The sequence below is a fragment of the Ursus maritimus genome, unplaced genomic scaffold (genome assembly GCF_017311325.1).
Source record: "Ursus maritimus isolate PB19 unplaced genomic scaffold, ASM1731132v1 scaffold_7, whole genome shotgun sequence".
Classification (NCBI taxonomy): domain Eukaryota; kingdom Metazoa; phylum Chordata; class Mammalia; order Carnivora; family Ursidae; genus Ursus; species Ursus maritimus.
Window position 1 is genome coordinate 27,830,643 of NW_024426885.1, and position 27,268 is coordinate 27,857,910.

General features: G+C 43.0%; 1 protein-coding gene across 2 annotated transcripts in view; it reads left to right on the forward strand.

The window, feature by feature from the left end:
* The first annotated feature begins 1,318 nt into the window (after window positions 1-1,318).
* Window positions 1,319-27,268, forward strand: part of PKD2L1 (polycystin 2 like 1, transient receptor potential cation channel) — a 31,379-nt gene continuing 5,429 nt past the window's right edge. The window contains exons 1-9 of one of the 2 annotated variants that reach the window (XM_008706041.2): window positions 1,319-2,882; window positions 3,415-3,528; window positions 22,445-22,572; window positions 23,032-23,285; window positions 24,271-24,495; window positions 24,660-24,888; window positions 25,567-25,737; window positions 25,920-26,101; window positions 26,417-26,537. In XM_008706041.2, the coding sequence (XP_008704263.1) occupies window positions 2,648-2,882; window positions 3,415-3,528; window positions 22,445-22,572; window positions 23,032-23,285; window positions 24,271-24,495; window positions 24,660-24,888; window positions 25,567-25,737; window positions 25,920-26,101; window positions 26,417-26,537 (1,659 nt within the window). In that variant the 5' untranslated portion in view covers window positions 1,319-2,647. Of the gene's footprint in view, window positions 2,883-3,392; window positions 3,529-22,444; window positions 22,573-23,031; window positions 23,286-24,270; window positions 24,496-24,659; window positions 24,889-25,566; window positions 25,738-25,919; window positions 26,102-26,416; window positions 26,538-27,268 lie in introns of both variants that reach the window. The other variant, XM_040624776.1, reaches the window with a different exon arrangement.

Here is a 27,268-nt window from a genome sequence, read left to right on the forward strand (position 1 = left end):
GGGGTGGAGACAGAGGGTTCTGGGGCCCCTGTCTCTCAGAGATAATGACAACGGAGTCCTGACTGAAGGCATGTCCCTGAAACCTGAATTGCTGTGGATGAGTGGAGGACACAAGGGTGGACGCTATGGTAAGATAACTATAGCACACAGTTTATAAAGGTTTCTGTATTTACTGTCTTAATGCTAAATCAGTCCTTCAGGTCAGCAGGGCAGGCTTTAATACGAACACTTTGTAGATATATGAACTAAGTGTCAAAGGGACTTGCCAAAAACTAGACAATTAGTAAGTTGCTGAACCAAGAGTTAAACCGGTATTTTGGGTTTCAAGGTCAAGCCTCTCGGGTGTTGCAAAATTGTTAAAAGGCAACCAGGGCCACAGGACTCTGGTATTGGCTGCCCTTATTAACTGGCCACTCTGGAAAAATCAAGTGCCATTGAAACTCGAGGACACGAAGAACTGCCAGACGAAAGCATCAGGAGCTCCCACTTGATTGCCATACTTAGGACTTCTTGAGTAAGACGAAACAACGTCGGAATGAGCAGCACCTTTTGAGAAAATTTCTCAAGCTTGGTTGCATAACCCGCGCTCCCGGGGTTATTATGGGTTGATCCACACACATGGGGAATGCTCAAGACTGAGCAGGGAAAGGCAATGTTTGTCAGTGGGCGACCGTGAATAAAGCAGTCCAGCTCTGGCCTTAAGGTCACAAGGGTGTGGGACCTGTCGCATGATGAACCTCTTTGAGTCCACCCAAACCCCTGTTGATCACAAGCCTCCCTCGGAATATAACATTCTCTCCCAAGGAATCAGAAGCCATCTCCGGTTCCTCTCCCTGCTTCTTTGAACTATACTGCTAGCTTCCTGTTCATTACCCCTGTCCTAATGCTCCGTTTTGCAAGCCAGAGGTCCTTTTGAAATTGTTTGAAAAGCTTGTGAGTGAGAGGCAGCAGCTCCTATTCCTTCACTGTCAGCTGATTTCACACAAAATGGTCTTTTGTCTTCCCAAAGAAAACAAGCACCTTGGAATATGTCTCATTAGCTGCTAAAATATAGAGATGAAGCTCTTCCCTCTAGGGAATCTCACAGAGAGGCCTTGACTCCAGCCCAGACAGAGTTCATTCCCTCACCGTGTCTGGGACTGGGGCAGAACAGCCATGCTGCAGAGCCAGGGTGAGAGAGCTGCTGCTTTTCCAACCCTTTCTTGGGTGTTGGAGAGCACCTGTTTATCAAGGACCCGAGGCCAGCCTTGGGTGGTCTGGGATCAGGATCTCTTTATGGGAACACTCAGGACTGGTGACTTCCACTAGGCTGGTGTTTGACTGAGGGGGAAGGTGGGCTTCGGTCAAGTGGAGCAATAGAATGGCCCAGATGGGGAACCAGCAGCTGGAGAGAGGGCAGCCCCCACTCCGGCCATCAAGGAGGAGGAAACCCCCTGCACCTGTGGGGTCAGTACCATTCTGGGCCATAGAACATGCTTGTAGGGGAGCCAGGGCAAGTGATCAGAGGCTGGAGCGGGGCCTAGGCAGGGGTGTGCTGGGGGCACAGACACCTGAGATTGAAAAGAAAGCAGATCGGCTCTGATACCTCTCATAGTTCCATTTTGTGCTCGTGCTTAATAGCCCTCAGGTTAGTACTAAGAGCCATAAGATAAAGTGGTCAGCTGAACTGGGTCCAGACATCCACTCCTCTTAAAGAGTCCCAAGTCACACTGTTCTTGCCCTTTGCTGTCTGATGCAATCTCCCAATCAGGGTTTAGGCTCTTCCCTAGGCTAAGCCCCCACTCTTAAGGAATACCCTTCTGTCAGTGTAGTTCCCTCATACGTCATATGAGGGCAGACCTCAGAAGGCTACAGACAATCTGGAACTCTGTAGTGTCCCCCTCTCTGCCCCCCATCTCAATGGCAGTCCAAGACCCTGACCCTTAAGTGTCCAAAACACAGGCTCCTCCTGCCACTAGCTTTTCGCCCAGCTATAGGGGTGGAGTGAGGGAGGGTAGCTGCCCTTCTCCACCCCACCGTGGGACAACTCAAGGTGAGACATTAAAGGAGACTCAGATGCCATTGAATGAGCCTGGAAGAGAGGCAGCACTTTCTGGTCTCCTGTCCCTGCCCTTGGTCTGCAGCCCAATCCATGTCGGCCCTTTCAGGAGCTTTTAGTGAAAATTAGCCCAGACCTGAAGTGGAGTCTGCCAGCTCCTCCCACGGTGCTTTCATCTCCTCTCCTGTCTGACTGGGACCACCTGTCTACCAGGCCCCTTCTGTAAGCAGCCCTCCTCTCCCCCCAGCACTGGCCTCGCTCACCCCTCCTTCCTTCCACCCCAGTCTCCACATCCCCCTCCCAGTCTTCTCTCTCTCCTGCCAAACCCCTGCCTTCCAGCTCCCTTCCACCCCCTTTCCTGAAGCTAGAGGAAGAGAGAAAGAGCCTCTGAAGCAACTGATAACCATTCCCCACTCCCTCCCACCTGCCTCCTCCCCCCAGCCGGTACAGATTCCCTCTACAAAAGGCAGGAAGCAGAGGCTTCCTGACACCAGCTGCTCTCCTGCTCCTTTGCCTTCTGCTGGCTAGACTGGGTTGTGTCTTTGCTCCCTCTTTCTTCAGGTGACAGTGGGTACCTGAGGTACCCAGGCCCCCTACCTCATTACCCCCATGAATGCTGTGGAAAGTCCCGAGGGGCAAGAGCTCCAAAAGATGGGGAGTGGAGCCTGGGACAACCCTGCCTACAGTGGTCCCCCCTCCCCACATGGGACACTGAAGGTCTGCACCATATCCAGGGCAGCGCCCCCCCAGCCCCAACCCAAAAAGCCTGAAGATGGACCCCGGGAGAAGGCATACAGGACCCTGGTATCCAGCTGCTGCTTCCAGATCTGTCGTGGCATCAGAGGTACCTGGTGGGAGGAAGGTTCTCCTGGGATACTGGAGTTAGGAAAGGAGTCCCAAAAGCTTTTGGGGGGCAGATGTGACCTGAAGAAGAGGTGGGATCTCAGTCTCTTTGGGCTTTATGAATTGTCTGTTAGAGCTAAAGGCCCCAGAACACAGAGGCCAGTGTAGTGGTCTCTTAGAAGGAGAACCTGGTACAGTTATCTCTGGGGGCCCAGAAGGGTATGGAGGGAGTTAGCTTGAGGGAGGACAGGTTTGTGATGATCCCCCAGACTGCTCCACCTGAAACAAGGACCTCCTTTCCATGTCTTCATCCTCGGCTACCCAAAGTCTTTTCCATGGTCTACCTCAGGGTGTTTGATGAAGGAGGGCAGGCTTGAGTGTGGTTAGAGTAGCCAGAGTCAGCCAACATACAAGGTGATGGGTGAGCAAAGGGCCGAGGTAGAAATGGGAGTAAAATCCAGGGACTGGTGGGTCAGGCACCTGGGAGCAACCCTGCTGGTGGCAATCCTAGGCATCTCTCCAATGTCCCTTAGGACTTTGGGGAACAACTCTGACTGAGAACACAGCTGAGAACCGGGAGCTTTACGTCAAGACCACCCTGCGGGAGCTGTTAGTATACATCGTGTTCCTGGTGGACATCTGTCTTTGTGAGTAACATCTGTCTCTGTGTACATCTGACTGTGAGAAGTGTCTGTATGTACGTCTGTGTACACGCTTCTGCAGCAATGCCTGTGGAGACAGCCTCTGTCTGTGGGAGCAGGCTGTGTCCTCGGACTGATTACCTTTTCAGCTTAAGATATTTCGATTAAAAAGAACTTGTCCCTGAGGTCAGGAGAAGAAGGCAGATGGTGAGAAAGCTGTTAAAGTTACTTTGTTACAAGGGAAATAACATGGTTTTTAAGTTCACGTTCCTGACACCAACCCAGCAACCACCATGTTCCGTTGGCGAGTGGAAGTTTTTACCCTTCTGAAAAAGTAGAAAACAGTTCCTTTCGGTTTAGAACGAAAAATATTTTGCTGGGTTTCATGTGGTTATTATGCTAGGTCTGATCTCCATTTCTTTAAAGGCAGAAGGAGAAAGATTTCAGCAGGCCTTAGAGCTCAGATACCCAATCAAAGGGCTAAAGATGCAAGTAGTGTAGTCGTGGTCAATGCAGCTGAGATTCTTCCATGTGAGAGGCCACCATGCCACAGGCACTGAAGGAAGCTTGTTTGAAGTTCTAGCTACAGACACAAACTGGAAAGCTTTGGTGTCTAAGTTTCAAGGACCAAGTGAAAGGATAGAACAAGTGCACCATGGAAGGTTAGAGTCAAAAAATTATCGATTGAAGGTATAGGGTCCGAATTTACACAGACTTGGGTACAAACACCAGGCTCTACCATTCACCAGTTGAGGAAACTTGAGCAAGTTGCATAATTTCTGTGAGTTTCAGTTTCCTAATTCATACCTATCCAATCCCATAGGATTATATGAGGTTCACATGAGATAATACTCATGAAGTCATTACCCCAGTAAAGAGCAACTAATACCAGTAAATAAATAGGCATATGGTAAAAAATATTTCATAATGTCACCACCCTGGTCGCCTGACCTGATGCCCTCCCTATATGATGGGCCTCCCTATATGATGCTCAGTGCTGGACAAAATACTCCGTGGGCATATGACCAGTACAGAGTTCTGTGATGCAATTCAGTTATATTTAGATTTGGGGAATTTGTGAGGACAGCAGAGGAAATGATATCTGAACCAGAAGCTGAAAGATGAGGAGGATTTAGCTCCTTGAAAGGAAGATGAAAAGAAGGGAAGTTCCTGGGAAGGGAGAACAGCATGTGCCTAAGGTTCTGAAGTCCTTTACATTTTGACGCTTCTGACATGTAGTAAAAGAGTACTGTTAAGAGCTTCCTAGCCCCCATCCTCTCCCAAGCCTCTTTCTTCTTTCAGGCAAAACTAGAGGCAATAGTGAGCCTTGGACATGGTCTCAGTAGGGCTATTTTGGCACTCTCCAAGGTCCTGACCTCACCTCCCTGGCATCTCAGCTCCCTGTCAGCCTCCCTGAGCTCTGACCATCTGCAACTAGACTATATATTCTCAGTGGGGACTATATACCCCCTAGGGGGTAGAAACAGTTTCTTGGAGGGCAAAAAAAAAAAAAAAAAAAAAAAAAAAGAAAGAAAGAAAAAGAAAAAAACCCAACTTAGATATTGCAAAAGTTTTTGGCCCCAGAAAAGGCCACAGTACATAAACAAATGTAGTATTTATGTGCTATTAAAATTTAATTGGGGTGAGGGGTGATTAGGAAGAAAATGTCTAAAGACGCCCCTGAGTTGAGGGATAATGCCAAAAAAGGTTAAGAAACATTGAACTAGATCCTTGTAATTTTGCTAGTCTGTGCTAAGCTCTCCTGCCTAATGATAGGAATGCAAGTCCTAGCCATAAAATCTGACACAAAATATGGTGGCTGTTGTATTGTTCTATCAGGATGCTGTCTTCTAAGACCTTCAATGACATGTAGTTGGAGATGCAACTTTATCGTGTGCTTTTCCCTGTCAGTTCCTATGACTGGGTTCAGATGCTCTAGGACCCATATTTGGCATTAGGGTAAACACTGTGGCATAATGGAAAGATATAAACATTGGAGTTAGACTAACTGGATTCAAATACCAGTTCTGCCACTTACTGGTTTTGTGACTTTGGGCACTTCCTTGTTGGTAGAACAAAGAGAATAATACTTATGGAAATTACATATATAAATAATCTAACACAATCACTGATAGTAATTATCTTAGTGTTACCTAGTGGAATTTCAAAATACTTACTTGGTGCTCCAGACTGGTTATAAAAAATACCTTTCAAGAAAGAAGCAAATCTGAAAGGGATACATATTATATGATTCTTACTGTATGACACTTTGAGAAAGGCAAAACTATGGAGATACTAAAAGGATCAGTGGCTGCCATGGATCTGCAAGGGGAGGGAGATGAATAGGTGGCGTGCAGAGAATTTTTAAGACAGTGAAACAACTCTATATGACAATATTATGGTAGATACAAGTCATTATACATTTGTCCAAGCCCATATAATGTACAACACCTAATGTAAAGTATGGACTTATTAATGTGTCAATGTAGGCTCATCGATTATAGTAAACGTGCCACTCTGGTGGGGAATTTTGAATATGGGGAAGGCTGTCCCTACGTAGAGGCAAGGGTATACGGGAAATCTCTATACCTTCCATTCAATTCTGCTTTGAACCTAAAACTGCTCTAAAAAGCAAGGTCTATCTGGTTTGTAGTTGGCTTCACATATAGGGATAATATAATTTGAACAGCATGATGTAAGTTAAGGCATTTTCTCTGGAAGACCTCAGTTAATCACTACAACCACCACCATTATCATTGTTATTAACAGCACACACACCAACCTTTTATTGAATAAAAGCACTACACTGTGTACCTTATCTTATTGACTTTGCACAGTGATTCTAGGATACTGGTTCTGTTATCACTTCCATTTTGTAAATCAGGGAAGTTTTGGATATGTCAAATAGCTTGCCCAAGGCCACACAGCAAGTAAGTGGCAGAAGCAGGAATCCAATTCCTAACTCAATTTTTGAGGCTTTTAACTAGAGTCTTCTACAGCCTCTCTGCACCAAATGTGTTACACATTAATCTATTAACACCTGTCAACATCTTAGCAAGGATAACTACGTGTCCTACCTTAGTAAAAGCATAATTTTGAATTCTACTGGCTGATTACTTTTTTCTTTTTATTGCTGTATTTTTTTAATGATATAAAAACATTAAAGAACATTTTGAAATATAATTCACCTACAATTTACCACCACAACACCAAAGATATCGTCACTTATTATCAGCCCTTATCCATATATTTATATATTTTACCTATTTGTATCATATGGTTCTCTTTCTCTCTTTCTTTTTCTTTCTTTCTTTCTTTCTTTCTTTCTTTCTTTCTTTCTTTCTTTCTTTCTTTCTTTCTTTCCTTCTTTCTTCTTAAGATTTTACCTATTCATTTCAGAGAGAGAGTGAGAGAGGCTGAGCAGGGAGGGAGGGGCAGAAGCAGACTCCCCTGCTGAGCAGGGAGCTGCTCAGGACCTGAGCCAAAGGCAGCGGCTTAACCAACTCAACCAATCCAGGCGCCCCTCATATGGTTCCCTTTCACTTACAAATTATATCTGAAATATTTCCTCATGTTTGTAAGTAGGTTTTATATTTTCATTTTAATGACTACAGTCACATCACAATTAACTAAAGCATTTCTCTTGTTATTTAAATATTTGCCAACTGTAGGTAAATATATTTAGCTATACTTGCTAGCCATTTCTGTTAAAGTATTTCCTCGGGAATTTCCAGGAAGGGAGATGCTAGAACAAAAGATAGGAATACCTTCTTCGTATTTGCTTATGTGTTGTCATTTTGCCTTTGTAGGGGACCATACAAATTTATTATGCCACTAGTACTCTAAGATCATACCAATTTTGTCACAGTCTCACCAACATTGGATATTCTCATTTTTAGTTTTTATTATTAAGTAGGCATAAAATGGTACAATTTGCCTTAATTTGTCTTTGATCACCAGTGAGGATGGATAATTTTCTCATGCTTTAATTTATTATGTAAATCTACTTTTGTGTAAATTGCTTAAACTGTTTTAAGAGGGACAAGGGAGGGGATGGGGGTGAGGCTTGGAGCATTAAACCCTAGGTGAGGGACCAACCACCAGGGGGCTCATTTCCAGGATTTGGGTTCCTGGGGGTAGGAAAAATAGCCTAACAGGCTCATAGACTATAGTGGTCAGCCATACTGACCACATTTCTTCTCCCTTATGCTTTATTCTAGGATCTGGGTGGAGCTAGATACCAGAGCTATTTGGAGTTTCATCAGCTAAAATAGAGCTATCGTTCTTATGCAGGCAATGTGGGTGAGCCATCTATCTTCCCACATTAACCATATCAGTTGGGCAGCCTTTTCAACCTTACAAAGAGCTTGTATACCTATTATCTCATTTGATCCTGACAGCAGTCCTGTAAGGGATAGATATTATTTCCATTTCACAGATTAGTAAGCCGTTTTTATTGTCATTATGAATAGTCCAGGAATGATCAGTAATTCAGACTGGTCCCTGATGGGTGGAGTTGGTCCTATTCCTCCGCATAGAAAGCGCTGGAGAATGATCTTCCTGCCTCCACTCCTCCCCTCCCACCATCATGATAGTTATGAAAGGCCTTCCAGCTCTTTGTCTTCTTGGCAGGATTGCTGTAGCCTTTTGTTGATAGAGGAAACATTGAAGGTCTTTGTGTGGAAACAATGGTTGTTTGTTTTAGGAGACAGTATTATTATCTCAAAGGTGCACCTGGGACTGGCCCTGTTTAGGAGCGGTTCTGAGACAGGACAAGGCTGGATCTGGTCACCATGCAGTTGGGGAGGAGGGCAGAGACCCTCAGCCTTTGGGGACTTGTGTCTACACACCAACAAATGTCAACTGGATGCTCTTTGTTCATCACTGGTTGTAAGGAAATGCCTACCTCTTTTCACTTTGCCTTTTTTGAATGGATGTCAAGGTTCTGTCCGTAGATTGGTGGAATCTTATATTAATAGGAGAGGCTGAAGTAAATTTGGAGGCTAGGAAGATGTCTTTCTTTTTTTCTTTATTGAGGTATAACTAGTATACAACATTGTATTCATTTTAGGTATAAAACATAATGATTTAATATATGTATATATTGGGAAATGATCACAATTAGTTTAGTTAACATTCGTCACTATACGTAGTTACTATTTTTTCTTGTGATGAGAATTTTTAAGATTTAGTCTCTCAGCAACCTTCAAATATACAATACAATATTGTTAACTGTAGTCACCATGCTGTACACGACATCACCATGCTGGACTGGTTTATCTTAAAATTGGAATTTTGTACCTTTTGACCTCACCAATTTCACACCTCCCCTCACACCTTTATGTCTGGCAACTACCAATATGTTCTCTGTATCTATGAGTTTGATGGGTTTTGTTTTTGCTTTAGATTCCACATATACGTGACATACAGTATCTGTCTTTGACTTATTTCACTTAGTATAAAGTCCTTAATGTCCATCCATGTTGTTGCAAATAGCAGCATTTCCTTTTTTGGTGGATGAATAATATTCCTCGTAGGTATGTACCACATTTTTTTTTTTTATCCATTCATTTGTCAACAGACACTTAGGTTGTTTTCATGTCTTGGCTATTGTAAATAATGCTGCAATGAACATAGGGGTGCAGATACCTTTTTTGAGATAGTGATATCATTTTCTTTAGATAAATACCCAGAAATGAAATTGCTGGTTCATATGGTAATTCTGTTTTTAATTATTTGAGGAACCTCCATAGAAGATGTCTTTCTTGACCAAGCATTCCTAGAATTGACAAGGAAAGGAACAGAAATTTGGAGGTTCAGAAAATGTCTGCGGGTGAGCTCCTATACCCTATGTGACTGTAATGATGGCAGAAGATAATTGGTCACATAGAACCATGACATTAGTGAAGGTGCAATGGTGATAGAGCATGGGACCTGGAATTAGATGACATGGTTCAAATGATGGTGCAACCAGTTACTAGCCATCGCCTTTTGCAAGCTAGATCAAGATACTCAAACCTCTGGAAGTCCTGATTTCCTTATATATTGAATGATGATAATGACTGCCTTTGTGAGATTGGTGGAAAATAAGTAAGTACAAATAGTACAGTGCCTGGCATATAGTGGGCTTTCAATAAATATCAGTTTTCATTCCACATCAAGGTATAAATTAGGAAAATATTGAAATGTAAAGTTTAACCCACTGGAAGCCTGAGATCTGAGAAAGCATCAGAATAATGCTTATTGAGATCAGAAAGACTAGGGCCTCTAGAAGCAGTTGCCAGGGATCAAGACCGGCCATGGGATCATGATTTCATGCTTTTCTTAGCATACTCAGCTACCCGTGGCCCATCCAGACACAGTGAATTACAAAGTCCTTCTAGTACTAGAGTGAGGTCATCTGAGTCAGCTCAACCTAAATAATAGGGATTTGGGTCCCACCAGCAGACTTTGGCCTATATTTGCTGTAGCGGAATTCCCTGGTGCCCCAGAATTATGAGGGCCTGGATCACTGTTACAAGATGGGTGAGCCTGGACATATCCTGTTGTCCAATGCTAGGTGACAACCTGTCATGTAGTTTTCCCCCATGTGGGGCTGTCATTGGTCTCTAGGAATACTATAGTACATTTAAATGCCAGTTCTTGGAATCAGGGAAGGAATTTTTACCTATAACTATGCTTTGATAAAGTACAGGAGAGCAGGCAGCAGTAGCTGATAAAATCCAGATATTCTAAATTTTTGTAGATGAGATCAGTCTGGGGCTCTGCTGGTGTGAGTAGCCAGAGAAAGAACATGTAGTTAGCATTCATAAAGAGTCTGAGTATTGACTCTGCCTCTTGCCAGCTAAATGGCCCTGAGCAGATCATATAAAGTTGAATTTCATGATTCATCGTGTTAAAAATAAAACCACAGGCCCAAACGGTGTCACTTAGGTTAAGGTCCCATGTCAGTAAATCCAGACTTAATACCTAAGCTAATTGCAGTTTCAACCCCCCAAAAATGTAACCTTTAATCAGTCAACATGGGAATTTCTTGGCCGGCACTAGGATATTTATGGATAGACTCCTTCCATTCCCCATAGAAGGGCTACCTTGCCAAAAACAGTGGCTTCTTTGCTGATAATTTCCTTTTTTCCACTCCCTCTGTACCTTTAAAAACCTTTCCTTTTCTGTAGCCCTTTGGAGCTCGCCTCTACTTGCTAGATGGGATGCTGCCTGATTCGTGGTTTAACTAATAAAACCAATTAGATCTTTAAAATTTACTTGATTGAATTGTGACGTTTAACATTAGGAAAACTGCTCACGGGCAAGGTCAGACCATACCTGATAAGCTACTGAGAGACATTGCATGGGAGAACATTGCATTTGAAAACTATGGAACATGGGACTCAGGTAAGGGGTTATAATAATACTGATAACTATCTCTTTATGCTATTAGGTGGTGACTGCAGTAAACCTAGGATTTTAAGTTGAGGCAGATCATTAGGCCTGTGTGGAGGTTTTAGTCACAGATACAAGGCAAAGGGCAGTGTTCTCCAAGGTGTGCTCAGTATGGGGCTTCCCGAGACCCTTTCCCTTACCGTCATATTTGTGAGAGGTCATGTTTTCTTCAGATACTTCAACCAAAACTGCATATAGCAGCAGACTGAATTCTGAAGCAGATACGAGAATCCAGCAATCTTCTTTCAAGCTGGACATTAAACAGGCTTGCAAAAATGTTAAACGATCCCATTTTCTCACTGAATTTATTTATTGTTTTAGGAAATAGTTGTTTTTCATAAAAATATGTTGTTTGTTTATGTATATGGGGTTTGTTATCATTATTTTTAAATGAATCATTATTATAAATATCTAAATTTTTCCTCACTTTTAATTTCTATAAGGTAATTATTGTTAGCTATAACCCAAATAAAACCTTTTTGGAGTTCCTAATAATTTTTAAGAGTGAGCTGCCGCGCTCTGGATGCTGGCCGGGGCGGGGGCGGGGGGGGGGGCTTGCTCCAGGATGGTGGCAAGATGTCGAAGGACAAAATGTTCAGAGAGACCGGAACTCTTGTGGGTCTCAGAAGCAGGCAACCATTCAAGTCTGAGGAGACCCAAAGTCATTGCCATTTGCTTGTGTTTTTTGTTTTGTTTTATTTTAACATTATTGGCTCTCACCCTGGAGAAGGCAGGGCTGGGAATAAGTGCCAACTAAGGCCTCAGGCTATGAATATGCAAGAGCTTTGCCAGAGTCAGAGTTTGGAAGGGCCAGTATGAAAGGAAAATATAGAGCAGTGTTTCTCTTCGTTTCATTACAAAAGAATTCTACCCTTCCCCCCAAACCATGGGAATATCCTTATCAAAAGTTTAACTAATACATAGTTCTTGTTAAAAAAAAAAGTAAAATATTATGGAAAATGTTAAAGGCCACTATTATTAAACACTATTCATTGTTTGGTGTATATCCTTTCAGCCATTTTCTGGGCACATATAAATATGTTTGAATTTTAGTGAAATGCATTGGGTTTATAATCCTCTAGTGAATGCTCTGAGGATTTAACCCTTCCCTCATTTCTAAGTTGCAATTTTCTTCTGCCTACTTTCCATCTTAAGAAACATGAGGCATTTGGAATTCAATTTTAAATGACCTAATAGCATGAATTAGAATGTGTGGGTGGAAGAAGGAATTGCCCAAGAAGGACAGCAGCAACAAGAGGATTTCTTAATAGGGAACTTGTACTAAGCAAAGGAAAAAGGGTTTCGTATATTCAGTAAATGGTTTTAACTGAGAGATCTGTGATTATATTTGACTTTTTTTTTCTTTTTTTTAAAGATTTTTTGTATTTATTCAACAGAGATAGAGACAGCCAGCGAGAGAGGGAACACAAGCAGGGGGAGTGGGAGAGGAAGAAGCAGGCTCATAGCGGAGGAGCCTAATGTGGGGCTTGATCCCATAACGCCGGGATCACGCCCTGAGCCGAAGGCAGACGCTTAACCGCTGTGCCACCCAGGCGCCCCTATATTTGACTTTTCTTAACATAGAAATTTTGTGTTGTCAGTTTGTTGACTTCAGCTCTTTTTCCCTAATTCCTAGAAAAATTCCTTTTCCAAAGTACCCATCTAATATGGATGTAATCACATGAAATGCTTCCGTTAGGATATCGTTTTAGCTGTAGTAACAGTGCTTAAATAAGATAATTTATTTCTCTCTCTCATAACAATCTGAGTTGTATAAGAAGCCGTATACAGGGGCATGTGGGTGGCTCAGTCAGTTAAGTGTCTGACTCGTGATTTCAGCTCAGGTCATGATCTTCGGGTCATGAGATTGAGCCCCAGGTTGGGCTCCGTGCCAGGCGTTTTGAAGCCCTGGACTAATATGGGGCTCCACAGTCATGTGGGGCCTAGACTGGCTTCTACCTCTTTGTGTTGTCATTCTCAACATGCGACTTCTACCCATGCTTCAGCTCCTGCTCTTACGTCCCTATTACAGCTCTCAGGAAGTAGGAAAGTAGAAAGGGAAAGAATATTCCTTCCTTTTAATGATAGGATCCAGAAGTTGTAAGTGGAAGCATACCACTCCACTCACACTCCATTGACCAGAACTTGTTCAAATAGTCACGATAACTAGCTGCAAGGGAGGCTGGGTAATGTGGTAATTAGTTGGGCAGCCATGTGCCTCTGCATAAAATTACATGATCATATAAGAAGGGGAGGGAAATGACTAGTAGTCTATGACAAATAGGGGGAGAAGAATTCTTGTCCATAGTTTGACATCGGAGTGGCAACAATTAATGGGAACCCAGAGAAACCAAGGCACTTATAACTTCCCTGACACAAAATCATCAGGGAGGCTGATGAGACCTGATTCTTTTCCACCAGGAGTGCATATTAAGGTGTTTTGCTAAGTTATTATGAAACTATTATCAGAGGCTGTTGGGGAGGCATAAGAAGTGACAGTTTCAAGGCATTATATTTTATTTCACAAGGAAGAAGAATCATCTTGTAAGAGTAACCATAAAACTTCCCTCCCTCCCAGATTATAGGACCAAAGCCAAACTGGATCCAGTGAACTAAGAAATAGGTAGAGAGATGTTTCAGAGAGCTTCTCAGCAAACCAGGTGATAAGAGGGACTAGGAAGAGGCCTTCAGAGTAGCCACAGGGTAAATTTATAAAATCAATAAAGCCCAAGGAACTTCCAACTCTTCAACAAGTGGAAGATTGATGGAACAGTGGGAGTTCTGTCCATATAATGACTGTCAGGGCTGGGTTTGGGGGTAGAGGGAAGAGACCTCCAGATTTCCGGAGAAACATCCTCCATACTTTTCCTCACAGCTATCCAGCTTAGGAAGGAGCAATTGTCTTCTGAGTTTCAAAAACTTGAAGGCACAGAGTTTCCAATAAAGAAGTGGTATAGATACATAAAGGAATTATAATTACACACTTGCTGGCAGAACATCCAAGCTCTTCAAGGTTCTTTGTCAATTGACACTCTCCTGCCCAAGGAGAGTGCTGTTAGAAAATGACAGCTAAGTCCCATCACATAGAACAAGAAAGGAGCTCAGTAGCGTATGAGGCCTGTATGGCAATCACCCAGGAAAGTAGGCACACAAAGTAAGTGCGGACTTCTCGTTCCTGCTCTGAGCTGGGAAGGTCTTCCAACAGGTCAAAAGAGAGGACAAGAATATTCAGTCTCTACTATAAACATTGGAATGGATAAAATCAAGTTATTATCCAAGCTCATGATGATGATGATTAATAATAATTATTACTGCCATACATCTTTAATAATAATATATTTATGCCCCACCTATGTCTAAAAGGGACCTAAGCCAGCTTACATTAAAATCACAGACACAATAAAATATAGCCCATTAGAACTATAATAAAAAGACTTAGCAAAAAAGTGGGAAAAGACAGGGGAGGAAGATAACTTGTACCAGAAAATCTAAGGTATACAAAAGTACAGCAAATAAGAACAAAGACTGAGGTTCCTGGCAGCCAAAGCAAGAAGAAACATAAACAGTGCACAGTTCTCACTGGTGACTAAGAAAAAACACACAAATTAATAATGTCCAAATCCTGAGGTTTTTATGGGCTTATTGGAGACAATGTGTGCAAAGCCCAGTGCACAACCCTAGCTCTGGGGGGAGTTGGCTTTGTTGAATTTTATATGAGTCATGGAGTATCATAAGGGATAAAAGCAATATTCAAGACTGAGGCTACTTCTCTTTTGACTGTGTTTTATATCTGCCTCCATCAATATCCATATTAAATCCTCATTCTTAAAGCATTTTTAAGAGTAGGGATATATATATATATATACACACACACACACTATACATACATATATACATATTTGTATATGTATGTATGTGTAAATGCATATATATACATTTATAAGTGCTTATAAACATACATATGCACGTGTGTGTGTGTGTAAATTTTTATGGTATTCTAGAGACCTAGATTTACCCAGAAATAAAGCTTGGAGAGCCTTGAGGAATTAATGGTAGGTATGTTCCTAGAATATCAACATCAGTTGACTTGGTCAGCAAGCCCCCTCTAATATAGGGTAATAATGTACTTTAATGAATGTAGACTTTGGCACAAATATGCTAAAGTCATCGACTGCCCTCTAGAGACATTCGAACAGTAGCAGAAGATTTTCTAGCTCTATTTTCCTCAAGAATAATGCGATCTCTTTGAAAATGTCATGGTTTTCCCATAAGTAAGGACCATGTTGCAACGAAATAAAATGCAGTGAAAACTGGCTTAACCCATATGGGATTTATGGTCTAGATAATGGAAGTCCAAAGGAGGGCAAATCATCGGGGATGATCCATCCAGTGACATCCAGCTGTGCGATCAGTTTCATCGTGGGGCTGAATCCTCTGGGGCTTTCTCATTCATATCTACTATGAGAGAGAAAGTCCTAAAAGATTCCAGAACTCTCTCTTCATGACTCCTTGGTCTGAGATGGGTTACATGGTCATCCCTCAAGGTGCAATGGCACCAAGGGAGGGACATTTGTGAATGAATTTAGGCCTAAGCTTCCCGTCCAAATCCTAGAGCCGGGGTTGAATTCAGCTTCTAGCCACATATGTGAGATGATCCACAGAGGTGTGATATCATCACAAATAAAATCATGGTATTAACTAGGAGAGGATCTTAAGGAAGCAGTCACGAAGTCCGGTACAGTATCCAGCACCTGGAAATTTCAACCTATGACTTGGAAATAAATAGGTGGACAGATTTTTAAAAATAATTTTAATATTTCTATATTGTATTATTACTACAGCATTACTTGAACTCCATGGGAATGAAAAGAAACAAAACCCACCGATTATACTACTCGTTATTCGTTAGAAAGTCCATTTTTCCTTCAAGTTTTTACATAACTAGTATTTTTGTAATATATTTTATTGTCATGATAGCACAGAAACAATTTTGCATTCTGTGTTTACTTCCATTTCAATGGCTGTGTAATACTCCATTAAGTGGCTCAATGATATCATAGTCTACTTCGATATTGCCTCTTTGTAGGACATTTAAGTTGTTCACAATCTTTTGATACTATGAACAACCCAGGTAACATTTTTGGGCATGTGAGTTTTTCCTCCTCTGGGACTCACCTATTGCAGAGTGTGACTCTTGATACAGATTTGTATACAATTATCTGTTTATACCTGAATGAAGGAATTTGGAGCTTCCTTTAAGATGGTGATGTTTCGAGTTTATCAAATGCTTTTTGCAATTCACCTCCTAACTCAGATATTAGACTCTCCAAAAAGAGTTTTCTTATAAGGGTGCCTTACAAACTTGTGTAATGCTAAACATTTGGCTTGATTTTTGGCAGGAGAGTCAGAGTCCCTAATCAGAAGGATTTGAGTGGTAGAGAACATGGTAGAGTAATGTATGGTGGCTAAATTCATGGTCTTTGGAGTAAGACAGACCTGAGTTTGAACGCAAGTTCTACTTACTTGCTATGTGACCTTTGGACAAATTACTTAATAGCATAAAATGCAGATGGTAGTTCCTACTTTATGAGGTTTTTATGGGCTTATTGGAGACAATGTGTACAAAGCCCAGTGCACAATATGTGTCTGTGATGTCAGTTACTGTTATTTTTCAGCAACTGTGAATTCGATCTGAGGCCAGCGTTAAAAGGCATGATGTAATCTATGCAAGAGAACTTAATTTCTGTCCAAGAGAAAAAAATCAGACACTCCGTGCTGGATTGTGAGACCAACACATGGTCTCTGAATCTTCTTGATAGTGTTCCAACGCAGTCATTATCCAATGTCTGAAAACTTCCTGCAATGAGGCCCTCACTATATTAAAAAGGTAGTAATGTACTGACATACGGACCTTCCACATACTGACTCAAATTCTGATTCCTTCCAGTTCCCACCCATTTCCTGGTCTAGTGTTGCTTTTTGAAACAGAGCAATTCCACTCCTTCACTGGACCTTAAAGGAAGGAACCAGGGAAGCCCCTGGCAGGAGCCCTCTCCGTGTGATCCTCTGCAGACAGTCCTTGCTGACACCGTCAGAGATGAAACGGGTGTTTGCGAGTGGTCCATTTCATAATTTGAGAGCACTGGTGGTCAGGAAATTCTGCCTTTGATGGAGTTTATATTGTCGCTCCTATAACTTCTACTCCTTGGATACAGCTTAGTCCCAGGAGCAGAACAGAATTAGTTTACTGTGGGGGCAGCTGGATTTGCCTTTGAATCCTGGCTCCTTGGGCAGGTTTCTTCAGCTGTTTGAGACTGGAAAATAGGGACGATAATAATATCACCTAATATATTTATAGTGCTGTTGTAGGATTAAATGAAATAGGCATGTCAAGCACTTAGCATAAGGCATATAATAGATGTTGTGAGGTAATAAATGGCTACTCTGGTCTATTCATTCTCCTGACATGGAGAAGGATGATGGTAGAATGGATATGCTGAGTCCCTGTCAGATTCAGAAAGCTCTGAACTGGGTGTTTCACTTAGACAAGCTGGTTCTTCATGGTAAAGTCAAATGATTTACCGGAATGGAAATGCTTGGGGGAAAGAAGACAATAGGAATGATCAACAAGTTGTTTTCAATCTTTTTCTCCTACAATATGCTGGAAGGATGTGGTCCACTCCTATGACTGCCGGTGACCCCACAGGGCAATAGATTCGGTGATTTTCCCTCAGAGTGAGGAGGTGGTGTTCTAAGACGTCTGTGTAGTTTGTAAAAGCTTTCCTATCCCTTTCTATCTCAGAAGGAAGGTTCTGAGAGCCTCTTGGGAAAGATGTTATTTCTTCTTCCTCACTCCCAGGTTTGAGAATCATGAAAACAGGCACTGGGAAACACCTGCCTTCTTGACTACTCTATAAAAGACAAGTGGGATTATGTAGCAACAGGTCAAGGCAGTGGTTCTAGTGTGGTCCCAGAACCAGTGGCATCAACATTACATGAGAATGTATTGGAAACGAACATTACTGAGCCCCATGCTATAGCAGTCTGTGTTTTAATAAGCCTTCCAAGTAATTCTGATGCGGTCAGAATTGCAGTCACCATATCATATTATGATGGGGAGAGACATAGGAGCTGAAATCATCACTCCATGTAGCAATCCTGGGCTTCCTCTGCCCTGCTTTTGGGTTCAGATTGCAGTAACCTCTAAGCCTGGTACTCACCTCATGTTCTGGATGGTTGACATATTAGGAGGATTGAGCTGTGCCATCAACATTTCTATCATCACATTGTATAAGCATTACTGGCCAACTGTACTTGCTCCCTAACCCAGCTAAGGACTGGCTTTGTTTCTCTTACCTAGGACTATGAATTTGTTGCTTTCTTTGGACTGTGGAACATTCCAGCCTCCTTCCAACATCTACGAAATAGGAATTATCCTTGACTATTTTGAGGACTTTGCTGCCATGTGTCAAATATGGAGTCATAACACTTTGTTTTGTTTGAAAATTATTCATTTATTTCATTTTATTCTTTTTGTGGTTTTTTCCCCCATGTTTGATTCAGCCCAACAAACACTCATTGAGAAAGTATTAAACCAGGCACTTTGCTAAATGTATGAAACATAGTTCTTGTCCCCAGAGGAGCATATAATGGGGTGACTAGAACTAGTTGTTAAGCACCCACTGTGTTCAATGCATTCTAAAGACATCATCTTTCATCTTCATGAAATTACAAGAAAGATATTGTATACCCCCATTTAGTGATGAGGAATCTGGGACTCAGAGCCCAAGTCTATATCACAAGTGACAGAGCTAGGATTTGAACCTAGGTCAGTCTAGCTCCAGAGCTCATGCTCATTCTACAACAATAAATTCATTCTGAGTGCATACATGAGCAGGGTAGGTCAGCATACTATGAAAAGCTTCTATTCTGTATAATTCGATTTTAAATGTTAAAGATGTACTAAAAAAAGTTCATTCTGGGACATCTTTCTCAATAGAAGTTTTTAAGGATAGAAACCAATGACCCAGTAAGGTGTTTCACACATGTTAGACTTTGAGTAATGTTTGTTTAATGAATATAAAATGTGTCTTCAGAATAATCAGGTTGGTAGACTGATAATATGTTCTACCGAGTATCAATTTGGGGTATGAGAAATAGTAATTTGAATTTCATAGAGGTGGGGGGGCTAAGCACCGCTCATCTCTTGAGACAAAGTAGAAAATTTGCTGAAATAAGAATTAACAAGGAAGAGAAGGTATTTGGGTGGAGGGAAGGTATTGAATAGGTACTACACAAGGCATAAACCTTAATTCAGAAGGTTTTAAAATAGTTTCTTGGTCTTTTCTGTTTGCATGTACTTCGATTAAAAAGTTACAAAGAATACTGAATTTCTGAGTGTCAGTGGGCATTTGACCAGGTGAAATAATTTTTCTCAAAATACAAATCTTTACTATCTTGGGTAATAATCAAAGATGTTATGCCTCCATAATGGTTGACAACCAGTTCAGAGTAAGTTAACTCTGAGCAGTAATTTATAATTGGAGAATTGGAGGAGAAAAAGATACAGCAAGGGGTACCACCTAGTGGCCATCCAGAAGCTGTAACGATTTAATCAGCCTTTGGGATCAGGAAAAATTCAGCACACTGACCATCCTTCTAACTCTGTGGTGGGCTCTTAGAAGACAGAAGCTTGGGGCGCTTGGGGCGCTCAGTCGTTAAGCGTTAAGCGTCTGCCTTTGGCTCCAGTCATGATCCCAGGGTCCTGCGTTGGGCTCCCTGCTCAGTGGGAAGCCTGCTTCTCCCTCTCCTACTCCCCCTGCTTGTGTTCCCTCTCTCGCTATGTCTCTCTCTGTCAAATAAATAAAATCTTTGAAAAAAAAAAAAAGGAAGACAGAGCTTGACTTCCAATCCATTTTCTAGATCTGGAAAAGTTGAGTATGAGCCCTTCAGGTACTAAGGGCAGGTAATCACAGATTTGAATCAGAGAGAAAGTTGTTTCTTGGACTTAATAGAGTGGAATCGGGAAATGTGAAATCATAATGCTTCCTTCTTTGCCGATTTCCCCTGGAAAAGTGTGATGTTGCTTGTGTCTGATCTACAACCACTCACCAGTCCCTCTTTCCTACGGGACTATGGATGAGACCCAGGGGTGGTAGGAGAAAATGTGACCCAAAATTTGAAAAGGAAAAATCTTTTTTTTTTTTAAGATTTTGTTTATCACAGCGCACATACGAGAGAGAGAGAGAGAGAGAGAGAGAGAGAGGGAGTGCACGCACGCGTGCCAGCAGGGGCAGGGGGAGAGGGAGAAGCAGACTCTCCACTGAGTGGGGAGCCCAATGCGGAACTCGATCCCAGGACCCTGGGATCATGACCTGAGCCGAAGGCAGACACACCAACTTACTGAGCCACCCAGGCGTCCCTGAAAAGGAAAATTCTTAAAGAGAATTGCTTACAAGAGACTGACAAATCCTACTTTAATTTTTTTTGATGTAATTCCAGACTTACAGAAAAGCTGCAAGAATAATAAAAAGAATTCTTATATATATTTCACCCAGATTTCCCAAATATGTACATTTTACCATGCTTGCATTTCTTTTATTGTTCTCTTTCCCAATCTCTCTCTTTCTCTCTTCACACACACGCACGTGCGCGCGCGCACACACACACACACACACACACACTATTTGAGAATAAATTGCAGACATAATGCCCTGTTGCTCCTAAATACTTTAATATGTAACTCTAAAAACAAGGACATTCTCTTACTATAGTCAGGAAATTATCATTGATTCAATACTATCATCTAATGAACAAACCTTATTACAATTTCATCAATTATTCCACTAATAAACTTTATAGTAAAAGAAAAAAAATTATTACCCAGGATTTAATCCTAACTAAATGCACATATTACATTTAGTTTTTATGTTTCTTCAGTCTTTTTAAATCCAGAACAATTCTTTAGTCTTTCTTTATCTTGCGTGACTTGGCTAAAAAATTAAGTAACAATATCATAATACTAACAAATTATAAACTATAGAAAAAACAAGAATTGGGGCGCCTGGGTGGCTCAGTCGTTAAGCGTCTGCCTTTGGCTCAGGGCGTGATCCTGGCGTTCTGGGATCGAGCACCGCATCAGGCTCCTCCGCTGGGAGGCTGCTTCTTCCTCTCCCACTCCCCCTGCTTGTGTTCCCTCTCTCGCTGGCTGTCTTTCTCTGTCAAATGAAGAAATAAAATCTTTAAAAAAAAAAAAAAGAAAAAAGAAAAAACAAGAATCCATGAGTTCGTGCTGATATATATAAATGACTAAACTAAATGAGGAAGAAGGAAAAGTTCCCTAAGGAGAATGCTAACTAACAAATGCAGAAGGAATGATGGAATGAGAAAATCACAACTTGACAATCATGGTCGTAATAATCAGGCAAAAGTCATTAATGGGTATTAAACTAGTAGGTGAAAGATTGATGAGTAATAGAACGTTTCAAAGTATTTCCCCCCACAAAATACATATTAATTACAAAGAGAAAAAATAACTTTACATTGAAGAAAGCTGGCAGACACTGCCTTATCAAGAGATGAAAGTTAACATCACTAGTAATGATACAATTAGACAATGTGGCCTCCTGATAGGAAGCTCTGAGCAGGACACACAGCACTTTTTGGCGATTCTTTGCCAAATGTATAACCTGAATTTAAACACAAGGAAACATCAAGCAAATCTAAATTGAGGGACGATCTATAAAATAAATGGCTTATATTCTTCAAATACTGCCGTTTAACTAGAAAACTTATAGCTTCCCTTGACAGCCCTACTTTGGATTGGGTGTATGGGTTAGCGTGGTTAAGGAAGAGTCAGTTCTTCAGGGCAAAGGTCAGGTCTTTTTTTTGATCTGGGGATGCTGAGTTTCCTTCCCCCAGGAGACAACTGTGCTCATCAGGATGCCCTGGGGCCAGAGGTGTCATGCCTACCTCCTACTCCCACTGCTGTGGAGTCACTGACTCCAAGTCCAGGAGACCACATCTCCATTGCAAGGTGTTTGGCCAGGGCCTTGGAGTACTCCAGAATTCGGAGGTACTTTGCCAAGGGCATAGATAGAGGACAAATGAAATGAAGCACTGCCCGATGCAGAAGGTGGAGATATCTTGGTTCTGGGGAATAAGAACTAGGAAGTTAAGCTGGTTTAGGAAGAGAAAAGTGAATTTTCAGAATAGCAATATCAAGAGACAGCTTCTGAGTGGCGTTCAGTCTTTCTGAGGTAAGTTGAGAGGAGAGGAGGAGACCTTGTGGCCTAATATATTCCCTGGTTTCCCCAAAGTCCTATTAGCCTCCCCAGCCAAATCTAGGAGAGGGTAGGTCCATCCAATGGGATCCCATCTAGGTAGCATCTCTGGCCCCAGGGCATATGGGCTTTCCTGTCTCCTCTGGAGAGTGGAAATGGGAAACAATGAGCAGGACACAGTCTCTTGGATTGGTTTCTAGTGACCTACGGAATGACAAGCTCCAGTGCCTATTATTACACCAAAGTGATGTCTGAGCTCTTCTTACATACCTCATCAGATACTGGAGTCTCCTTCCAGGCCATCAGCAGCATGGCGGACTTCTGGGATGTGAGTATGAGATCCCCTCTACCTCTCCCCTCTCCTTTTCAATGGCCTGAAGCATAAAGCCACAGGCCGGGGCTCAGGAATGTCAGAGAGTAGACCAGGCCATATCCAGAGACCAGGTCATTCCGGGACCAGAATGAGTCAAAGGGTCAAGCAACAATCAATGGGTTAGACTAGAGTTTAGGTGAAGGTAGATGAGAGACTGTGATGATGATCAGGGAGTCAACCCAGTAGTTAAACTAGTCTTGAGAGTCAGAGGAAAGGCTGAACTTCAAAATGCATTTTAAATAAAGAGTAGCACCACATCAGGTCAAGAACTGGTCAAGGTTTATGGGTCAGATGAGGAGTCCAACAAAAGCAGACTAGAGATAAGCTGAGGGGTCAAGGAGTGAAGGCAAAAGTCATTCCAAGAATAAAGGTCAGGATGAGGCAGAGTCAACCTCAACCCAGCTTGTGGTCTAGTTTGCCCAGGGCCCACTACTGGACAGTTTATATTGGACCAAATGGTACAACAACCAGAGCCTGGGCCACGGCTCCCACTCTTTCATCTATTATGAGAACCTGCTGCTGGGGGTTCCAAGGCTGCGGCAGCTGAGGGTCCGCAATGACTCCTGTGTGGTGCATGAGGACTTCCGCGAGGACATTTTGAGCTGCTACAACGTCTACTCTCCAGACAAGGAAGAGCAACTCCCCTTTGGGCCTCTCAATGGCACAGCGTGAGTGAGTCCCCCCACCAATGCTGCCGGGCTTGCTTCTCTGAGCCTGACACCGTCCTGAGGTTTGGGAACCATTTCCACTTAGTCTTGAAGAGCCTTGGGGGAGCAGAGGGTGGGGGGCATCTCTCTGAGTGCCATCTGTGACTATTCGGATATCTTGGTTTGGGTCACTCAGGAACAGAGAAGGTACATTAGCGAACAGAGCCATAGCCTCTAGACTCGTTTCCACATACAGATTGCAGTCACATTTGCCCTACTCTGGAGGCAGTCCTGCCAGAGAAAGCATCCTTTTTTGTCCAGATGTTTGTGGGGGTATGGAGAATGGATGAAACCCTGATGTTGCCACACAAGTCGTAATTGGAAGAGTGAGACCCTTGGACCTGATAGGGGAAACAGCAAGGGTTGAGGATGAATGAAGAATTAGGAAAGAAAGGGGAAAAGGATGGATAGGATATGAAGGAAGGGGAAGGAAGGAAGGAAGGAAGGAAGGAAGGAAGGAAGGAAGGAAGGAAGGGCCTGAGGAGGAAATTTGTGGACAGAACAGAGAATCGGGATGGTAAAACAGCCAGGTGCACAACAAGAGCAGAAAGGGTCTTTTCTGGATTGTTTCCCTAGTGGGGACTACTCAGTCTGGGGTCAAAAGTGGGGCATGGGTTTGTCATCCACAGTTTTGGGAGACATCATGAGAAATCAGGAGCTTTATATTTGAGTTTCAGTTTAGCAACTAACTAGCTGGATTATCTCAGACATCTCTGAGTCTTAGGTTCTTCATCTTCAAATGTGGATAATATTGACCCTCCTTTCTCACATAGTTGTTAATATCAAACAAGATAATATATATGAAATATATATTACATGTGATATGTATATATAATATATATGACATTGTAAAGCCCAGGCAATCATAAAGTGTTCTCACTGCCTTGGGAGATCAGCTTTTGGACGGGCTCAGACCTCTCTGCTCAGATGGCTTCTTCTGTGACAGGTGGACATACCATTCACAGGATGAGCTTGGGGGCTCCTCTCACTGGGGCCGGTTGACAAGCTACAGTGGAGGTGGCTACTATCTGGACCTTCCGGGATCTCGACAGGCCAGTGCAGAAGCACTCCAGGACCTTCAGGAGGGCCTATGGCTAGACAGGGGCACTCGGGTGGTCTTCATTGACTTCTCAGTCTACAATGCCAACATCAATCTTTTCTGTGTTTTGAGGTGGGTCCCCTTTCCCTTCTTCCCTTCATCCATGGTTCCTGGTTCCCTTCTCTGCTTGAGACCCTTCCTTAAACTTATACCCTATGGTGGGGGTGTGGAGGAGAGGGGATAGGAAGAACTATTCCAGTCCAGGCTTCACCAGATATCTCCCCCTCTTTCCACAGACTGGTGGTGGAGTTTCCAGCTACAGGAGGTGCCATTCCATCCTGGCAAATCCGCACGGTTAAGCTGATCCGCTATGTCAGCAACTGGGACTTCTTTATCATTGGCTGTGAAATCATCTTCTGCATCTTCATCTTCTACTATGTGGTAGAGGAGATCCTGGAGCTCCACATCCACCGGCTTCATTACCTCAGCAGCATCTGGAACATTCTGGACCTGGTGGTTATCTTGGTGAGGGACAGATATCTTGTACTTGGGATATATTAGGAGGAGGAAGGAGATCTACCCTGGGGTAGATCTTAGGGACTTAGGGACTCCAAGTTCTTCCTTTTGGAGTGTCCTCGCCTCTTTACGACTCAAATCACTGTGTTAAAGCTCGCAAAGCCAGAGGCTGGTGTTCCCCTGGATCAGCCCCTGGGAGCACCCTGTCTCCCACGTGCCCTCTCCCTCTGATCTGTGATCCAGGCATCGCCTTTCCTTTATGTACTCGCTATTTTTTCCTCTTCTGTCTTTTGCCTTTATGACCTGTCCCTTTGAAACTCCTACCTTCTCTCTTCTCTTCTATTAAAATATTCCACCTCTTCATCTTCTTCCTATTAACAGGACACATTAATTTCTTGACCAAGGCTAGGAAGTGGTAGGAGAAATAAAATTACTTGGCTCCAATTCTCTGTGATCCTTTACAATCTACATATTTACCACTGGCTCCAAAGCCTTCTCCTTGGGATTTAAGACATTCCCCCAATCATCCTATTCAGTTTCATTTGAACCTGAAATAGTCAACAACTCAGAAGGCAAGGATTTTTCCTCCCCACCTGACTTACCTACCCCAGCTCTCCCCTAGGACCTTACATTAAACTTCCTTTGAGATCCTGACTTCTCTAACACCTCTGACCCCTGTGATGACAGCTCTCCATTGTGGCTGTGGGCTTCCACATATTCCGAACCCTTGAGGTGAATCGGCTGATGGGGAAGCTCCTGCAGCAGCCAAACATGTATGCCGACTTTGAGTTCCTCGCCTTCTGGCAGACACAGTACAACAACATGAATGCTGTGAACCTCTTCTTTGCCTGGATCAAGGTATGTTGGGACCTCTCATCCTCAGCAACACCTGAGGGCACTCATTCTCCCTTCCTCGGTCCTTGTCTCATTTTCCTTGTCTGGTTTGGCAACTCCGGCGACATCCACAGGCCCCTGGAGTGGACTATTCAAAGCTTTTCTCTTTTCTTCCTTCACTGCTTGGTTCAACATGGCCCTTCCAGATATTCAAGTACATCAGCTTCAACAAAACCATGACTCAGCTCTCCTCCACGCTGGCTCGCTGTGCCAAAGACATCCTGGGCTTCGCCGTCATGTTCTTCATTGTTTTCTTCGCCTATGCACAACTCGGCTACCTGCTTTTTGGAACCCAAGTGGAAAACTTTAGCACTTTCGTCAAGTGCATGTGTGTGTCCTGCTCCCTTCACTCCTCCCTGGCCCCTCGCCCTCCAGCTCTGTGGGTGTGTGTATCCTTGGGGAAGCTTGGTGTATGTGTGCAGGTGTGTCTGTGGTTAGAGCATCTGTGTGAGAATCTCCAGAAGCTCTGTTGTGTATGCTAAAGTATCTCTGTGCCTCGCTCTGTCTCTGTCAGGTTGGAAGTTCAGTGAGAGGTCTGTCTGAGTTCACCAAAGAGCAGTAGTTAGGAAAGTGGGTTGGGGGTGTGAACAGGGTGCAGGGTTATGATTAGGCTCCAGATGAAGCCTAGACCCTGGTCTCTCAGTTTCACTCAGTTCCGGATCATCCTTGGGGACTTTGACTACAACGCTATTGACAATGCCAACCGCGTCCTGGGACCTGCCTACTTTGTCACCTATGTCTTCTTTGTCTTCTTCGTGCTCCTGGTGAGGGTCCCTCTGAGAGGTGGGAATTGGGAGCCTGAGGGGTGGAGACATAAAGGACCCGAGGGTGAGGTTTTGCCCCCCACCATGTTCTGTACTCAAGATTAAGATGGGTGTCTCAAATCATGGGTGGAGAATGAGGTGTGGGTCTGGGTCTCCTGAAAGCTGGCTAATGTGCTCAATATTGCCAGCACAGCCAGGCGATTTGCAGAGTATAAGGGAATCTGCAGGCTCCTTCAGTAAAATGAAACCTCTATTCTCCAAGGATGGAAAGGGAGAGAAAAGTGCCCCATGAAGAGAAGTGGTTGAATCTAGAAGCTTCTATATCTATTCTCTCCTTCCTCTAGGAATCTCTGGCTATTTCTATCACTATCACTTTATAGTCTCTCTTTCTCTCTGCCAACTATGAAAGATCTGGGTTTAATATTTATTACGAAAGCCAGCAGGTTTCTTTATTTGATTATGGTTGGAAATAGATGGGTTAGATTGAGGTTATATGGTAAAGATAGCAAAACTGTACTCTCAGTGATTGGTCAGGCCTTATATGGAGGTGAACTCTTGCGTATGATGGGGTATCATTGTAGTCAGGTTGCTGCAAAGCAACTGAGTGAGGATAGCAGGTGGATGAGGGAGCTTGATCCATCCCTAACAGGACTGTGTGGAACGGGGGTCTGGGGACCCTGAGATGTGGGGGTTAGTGGGCTGCAGAGCTGCAATTGAAAGCATTGGCTCCT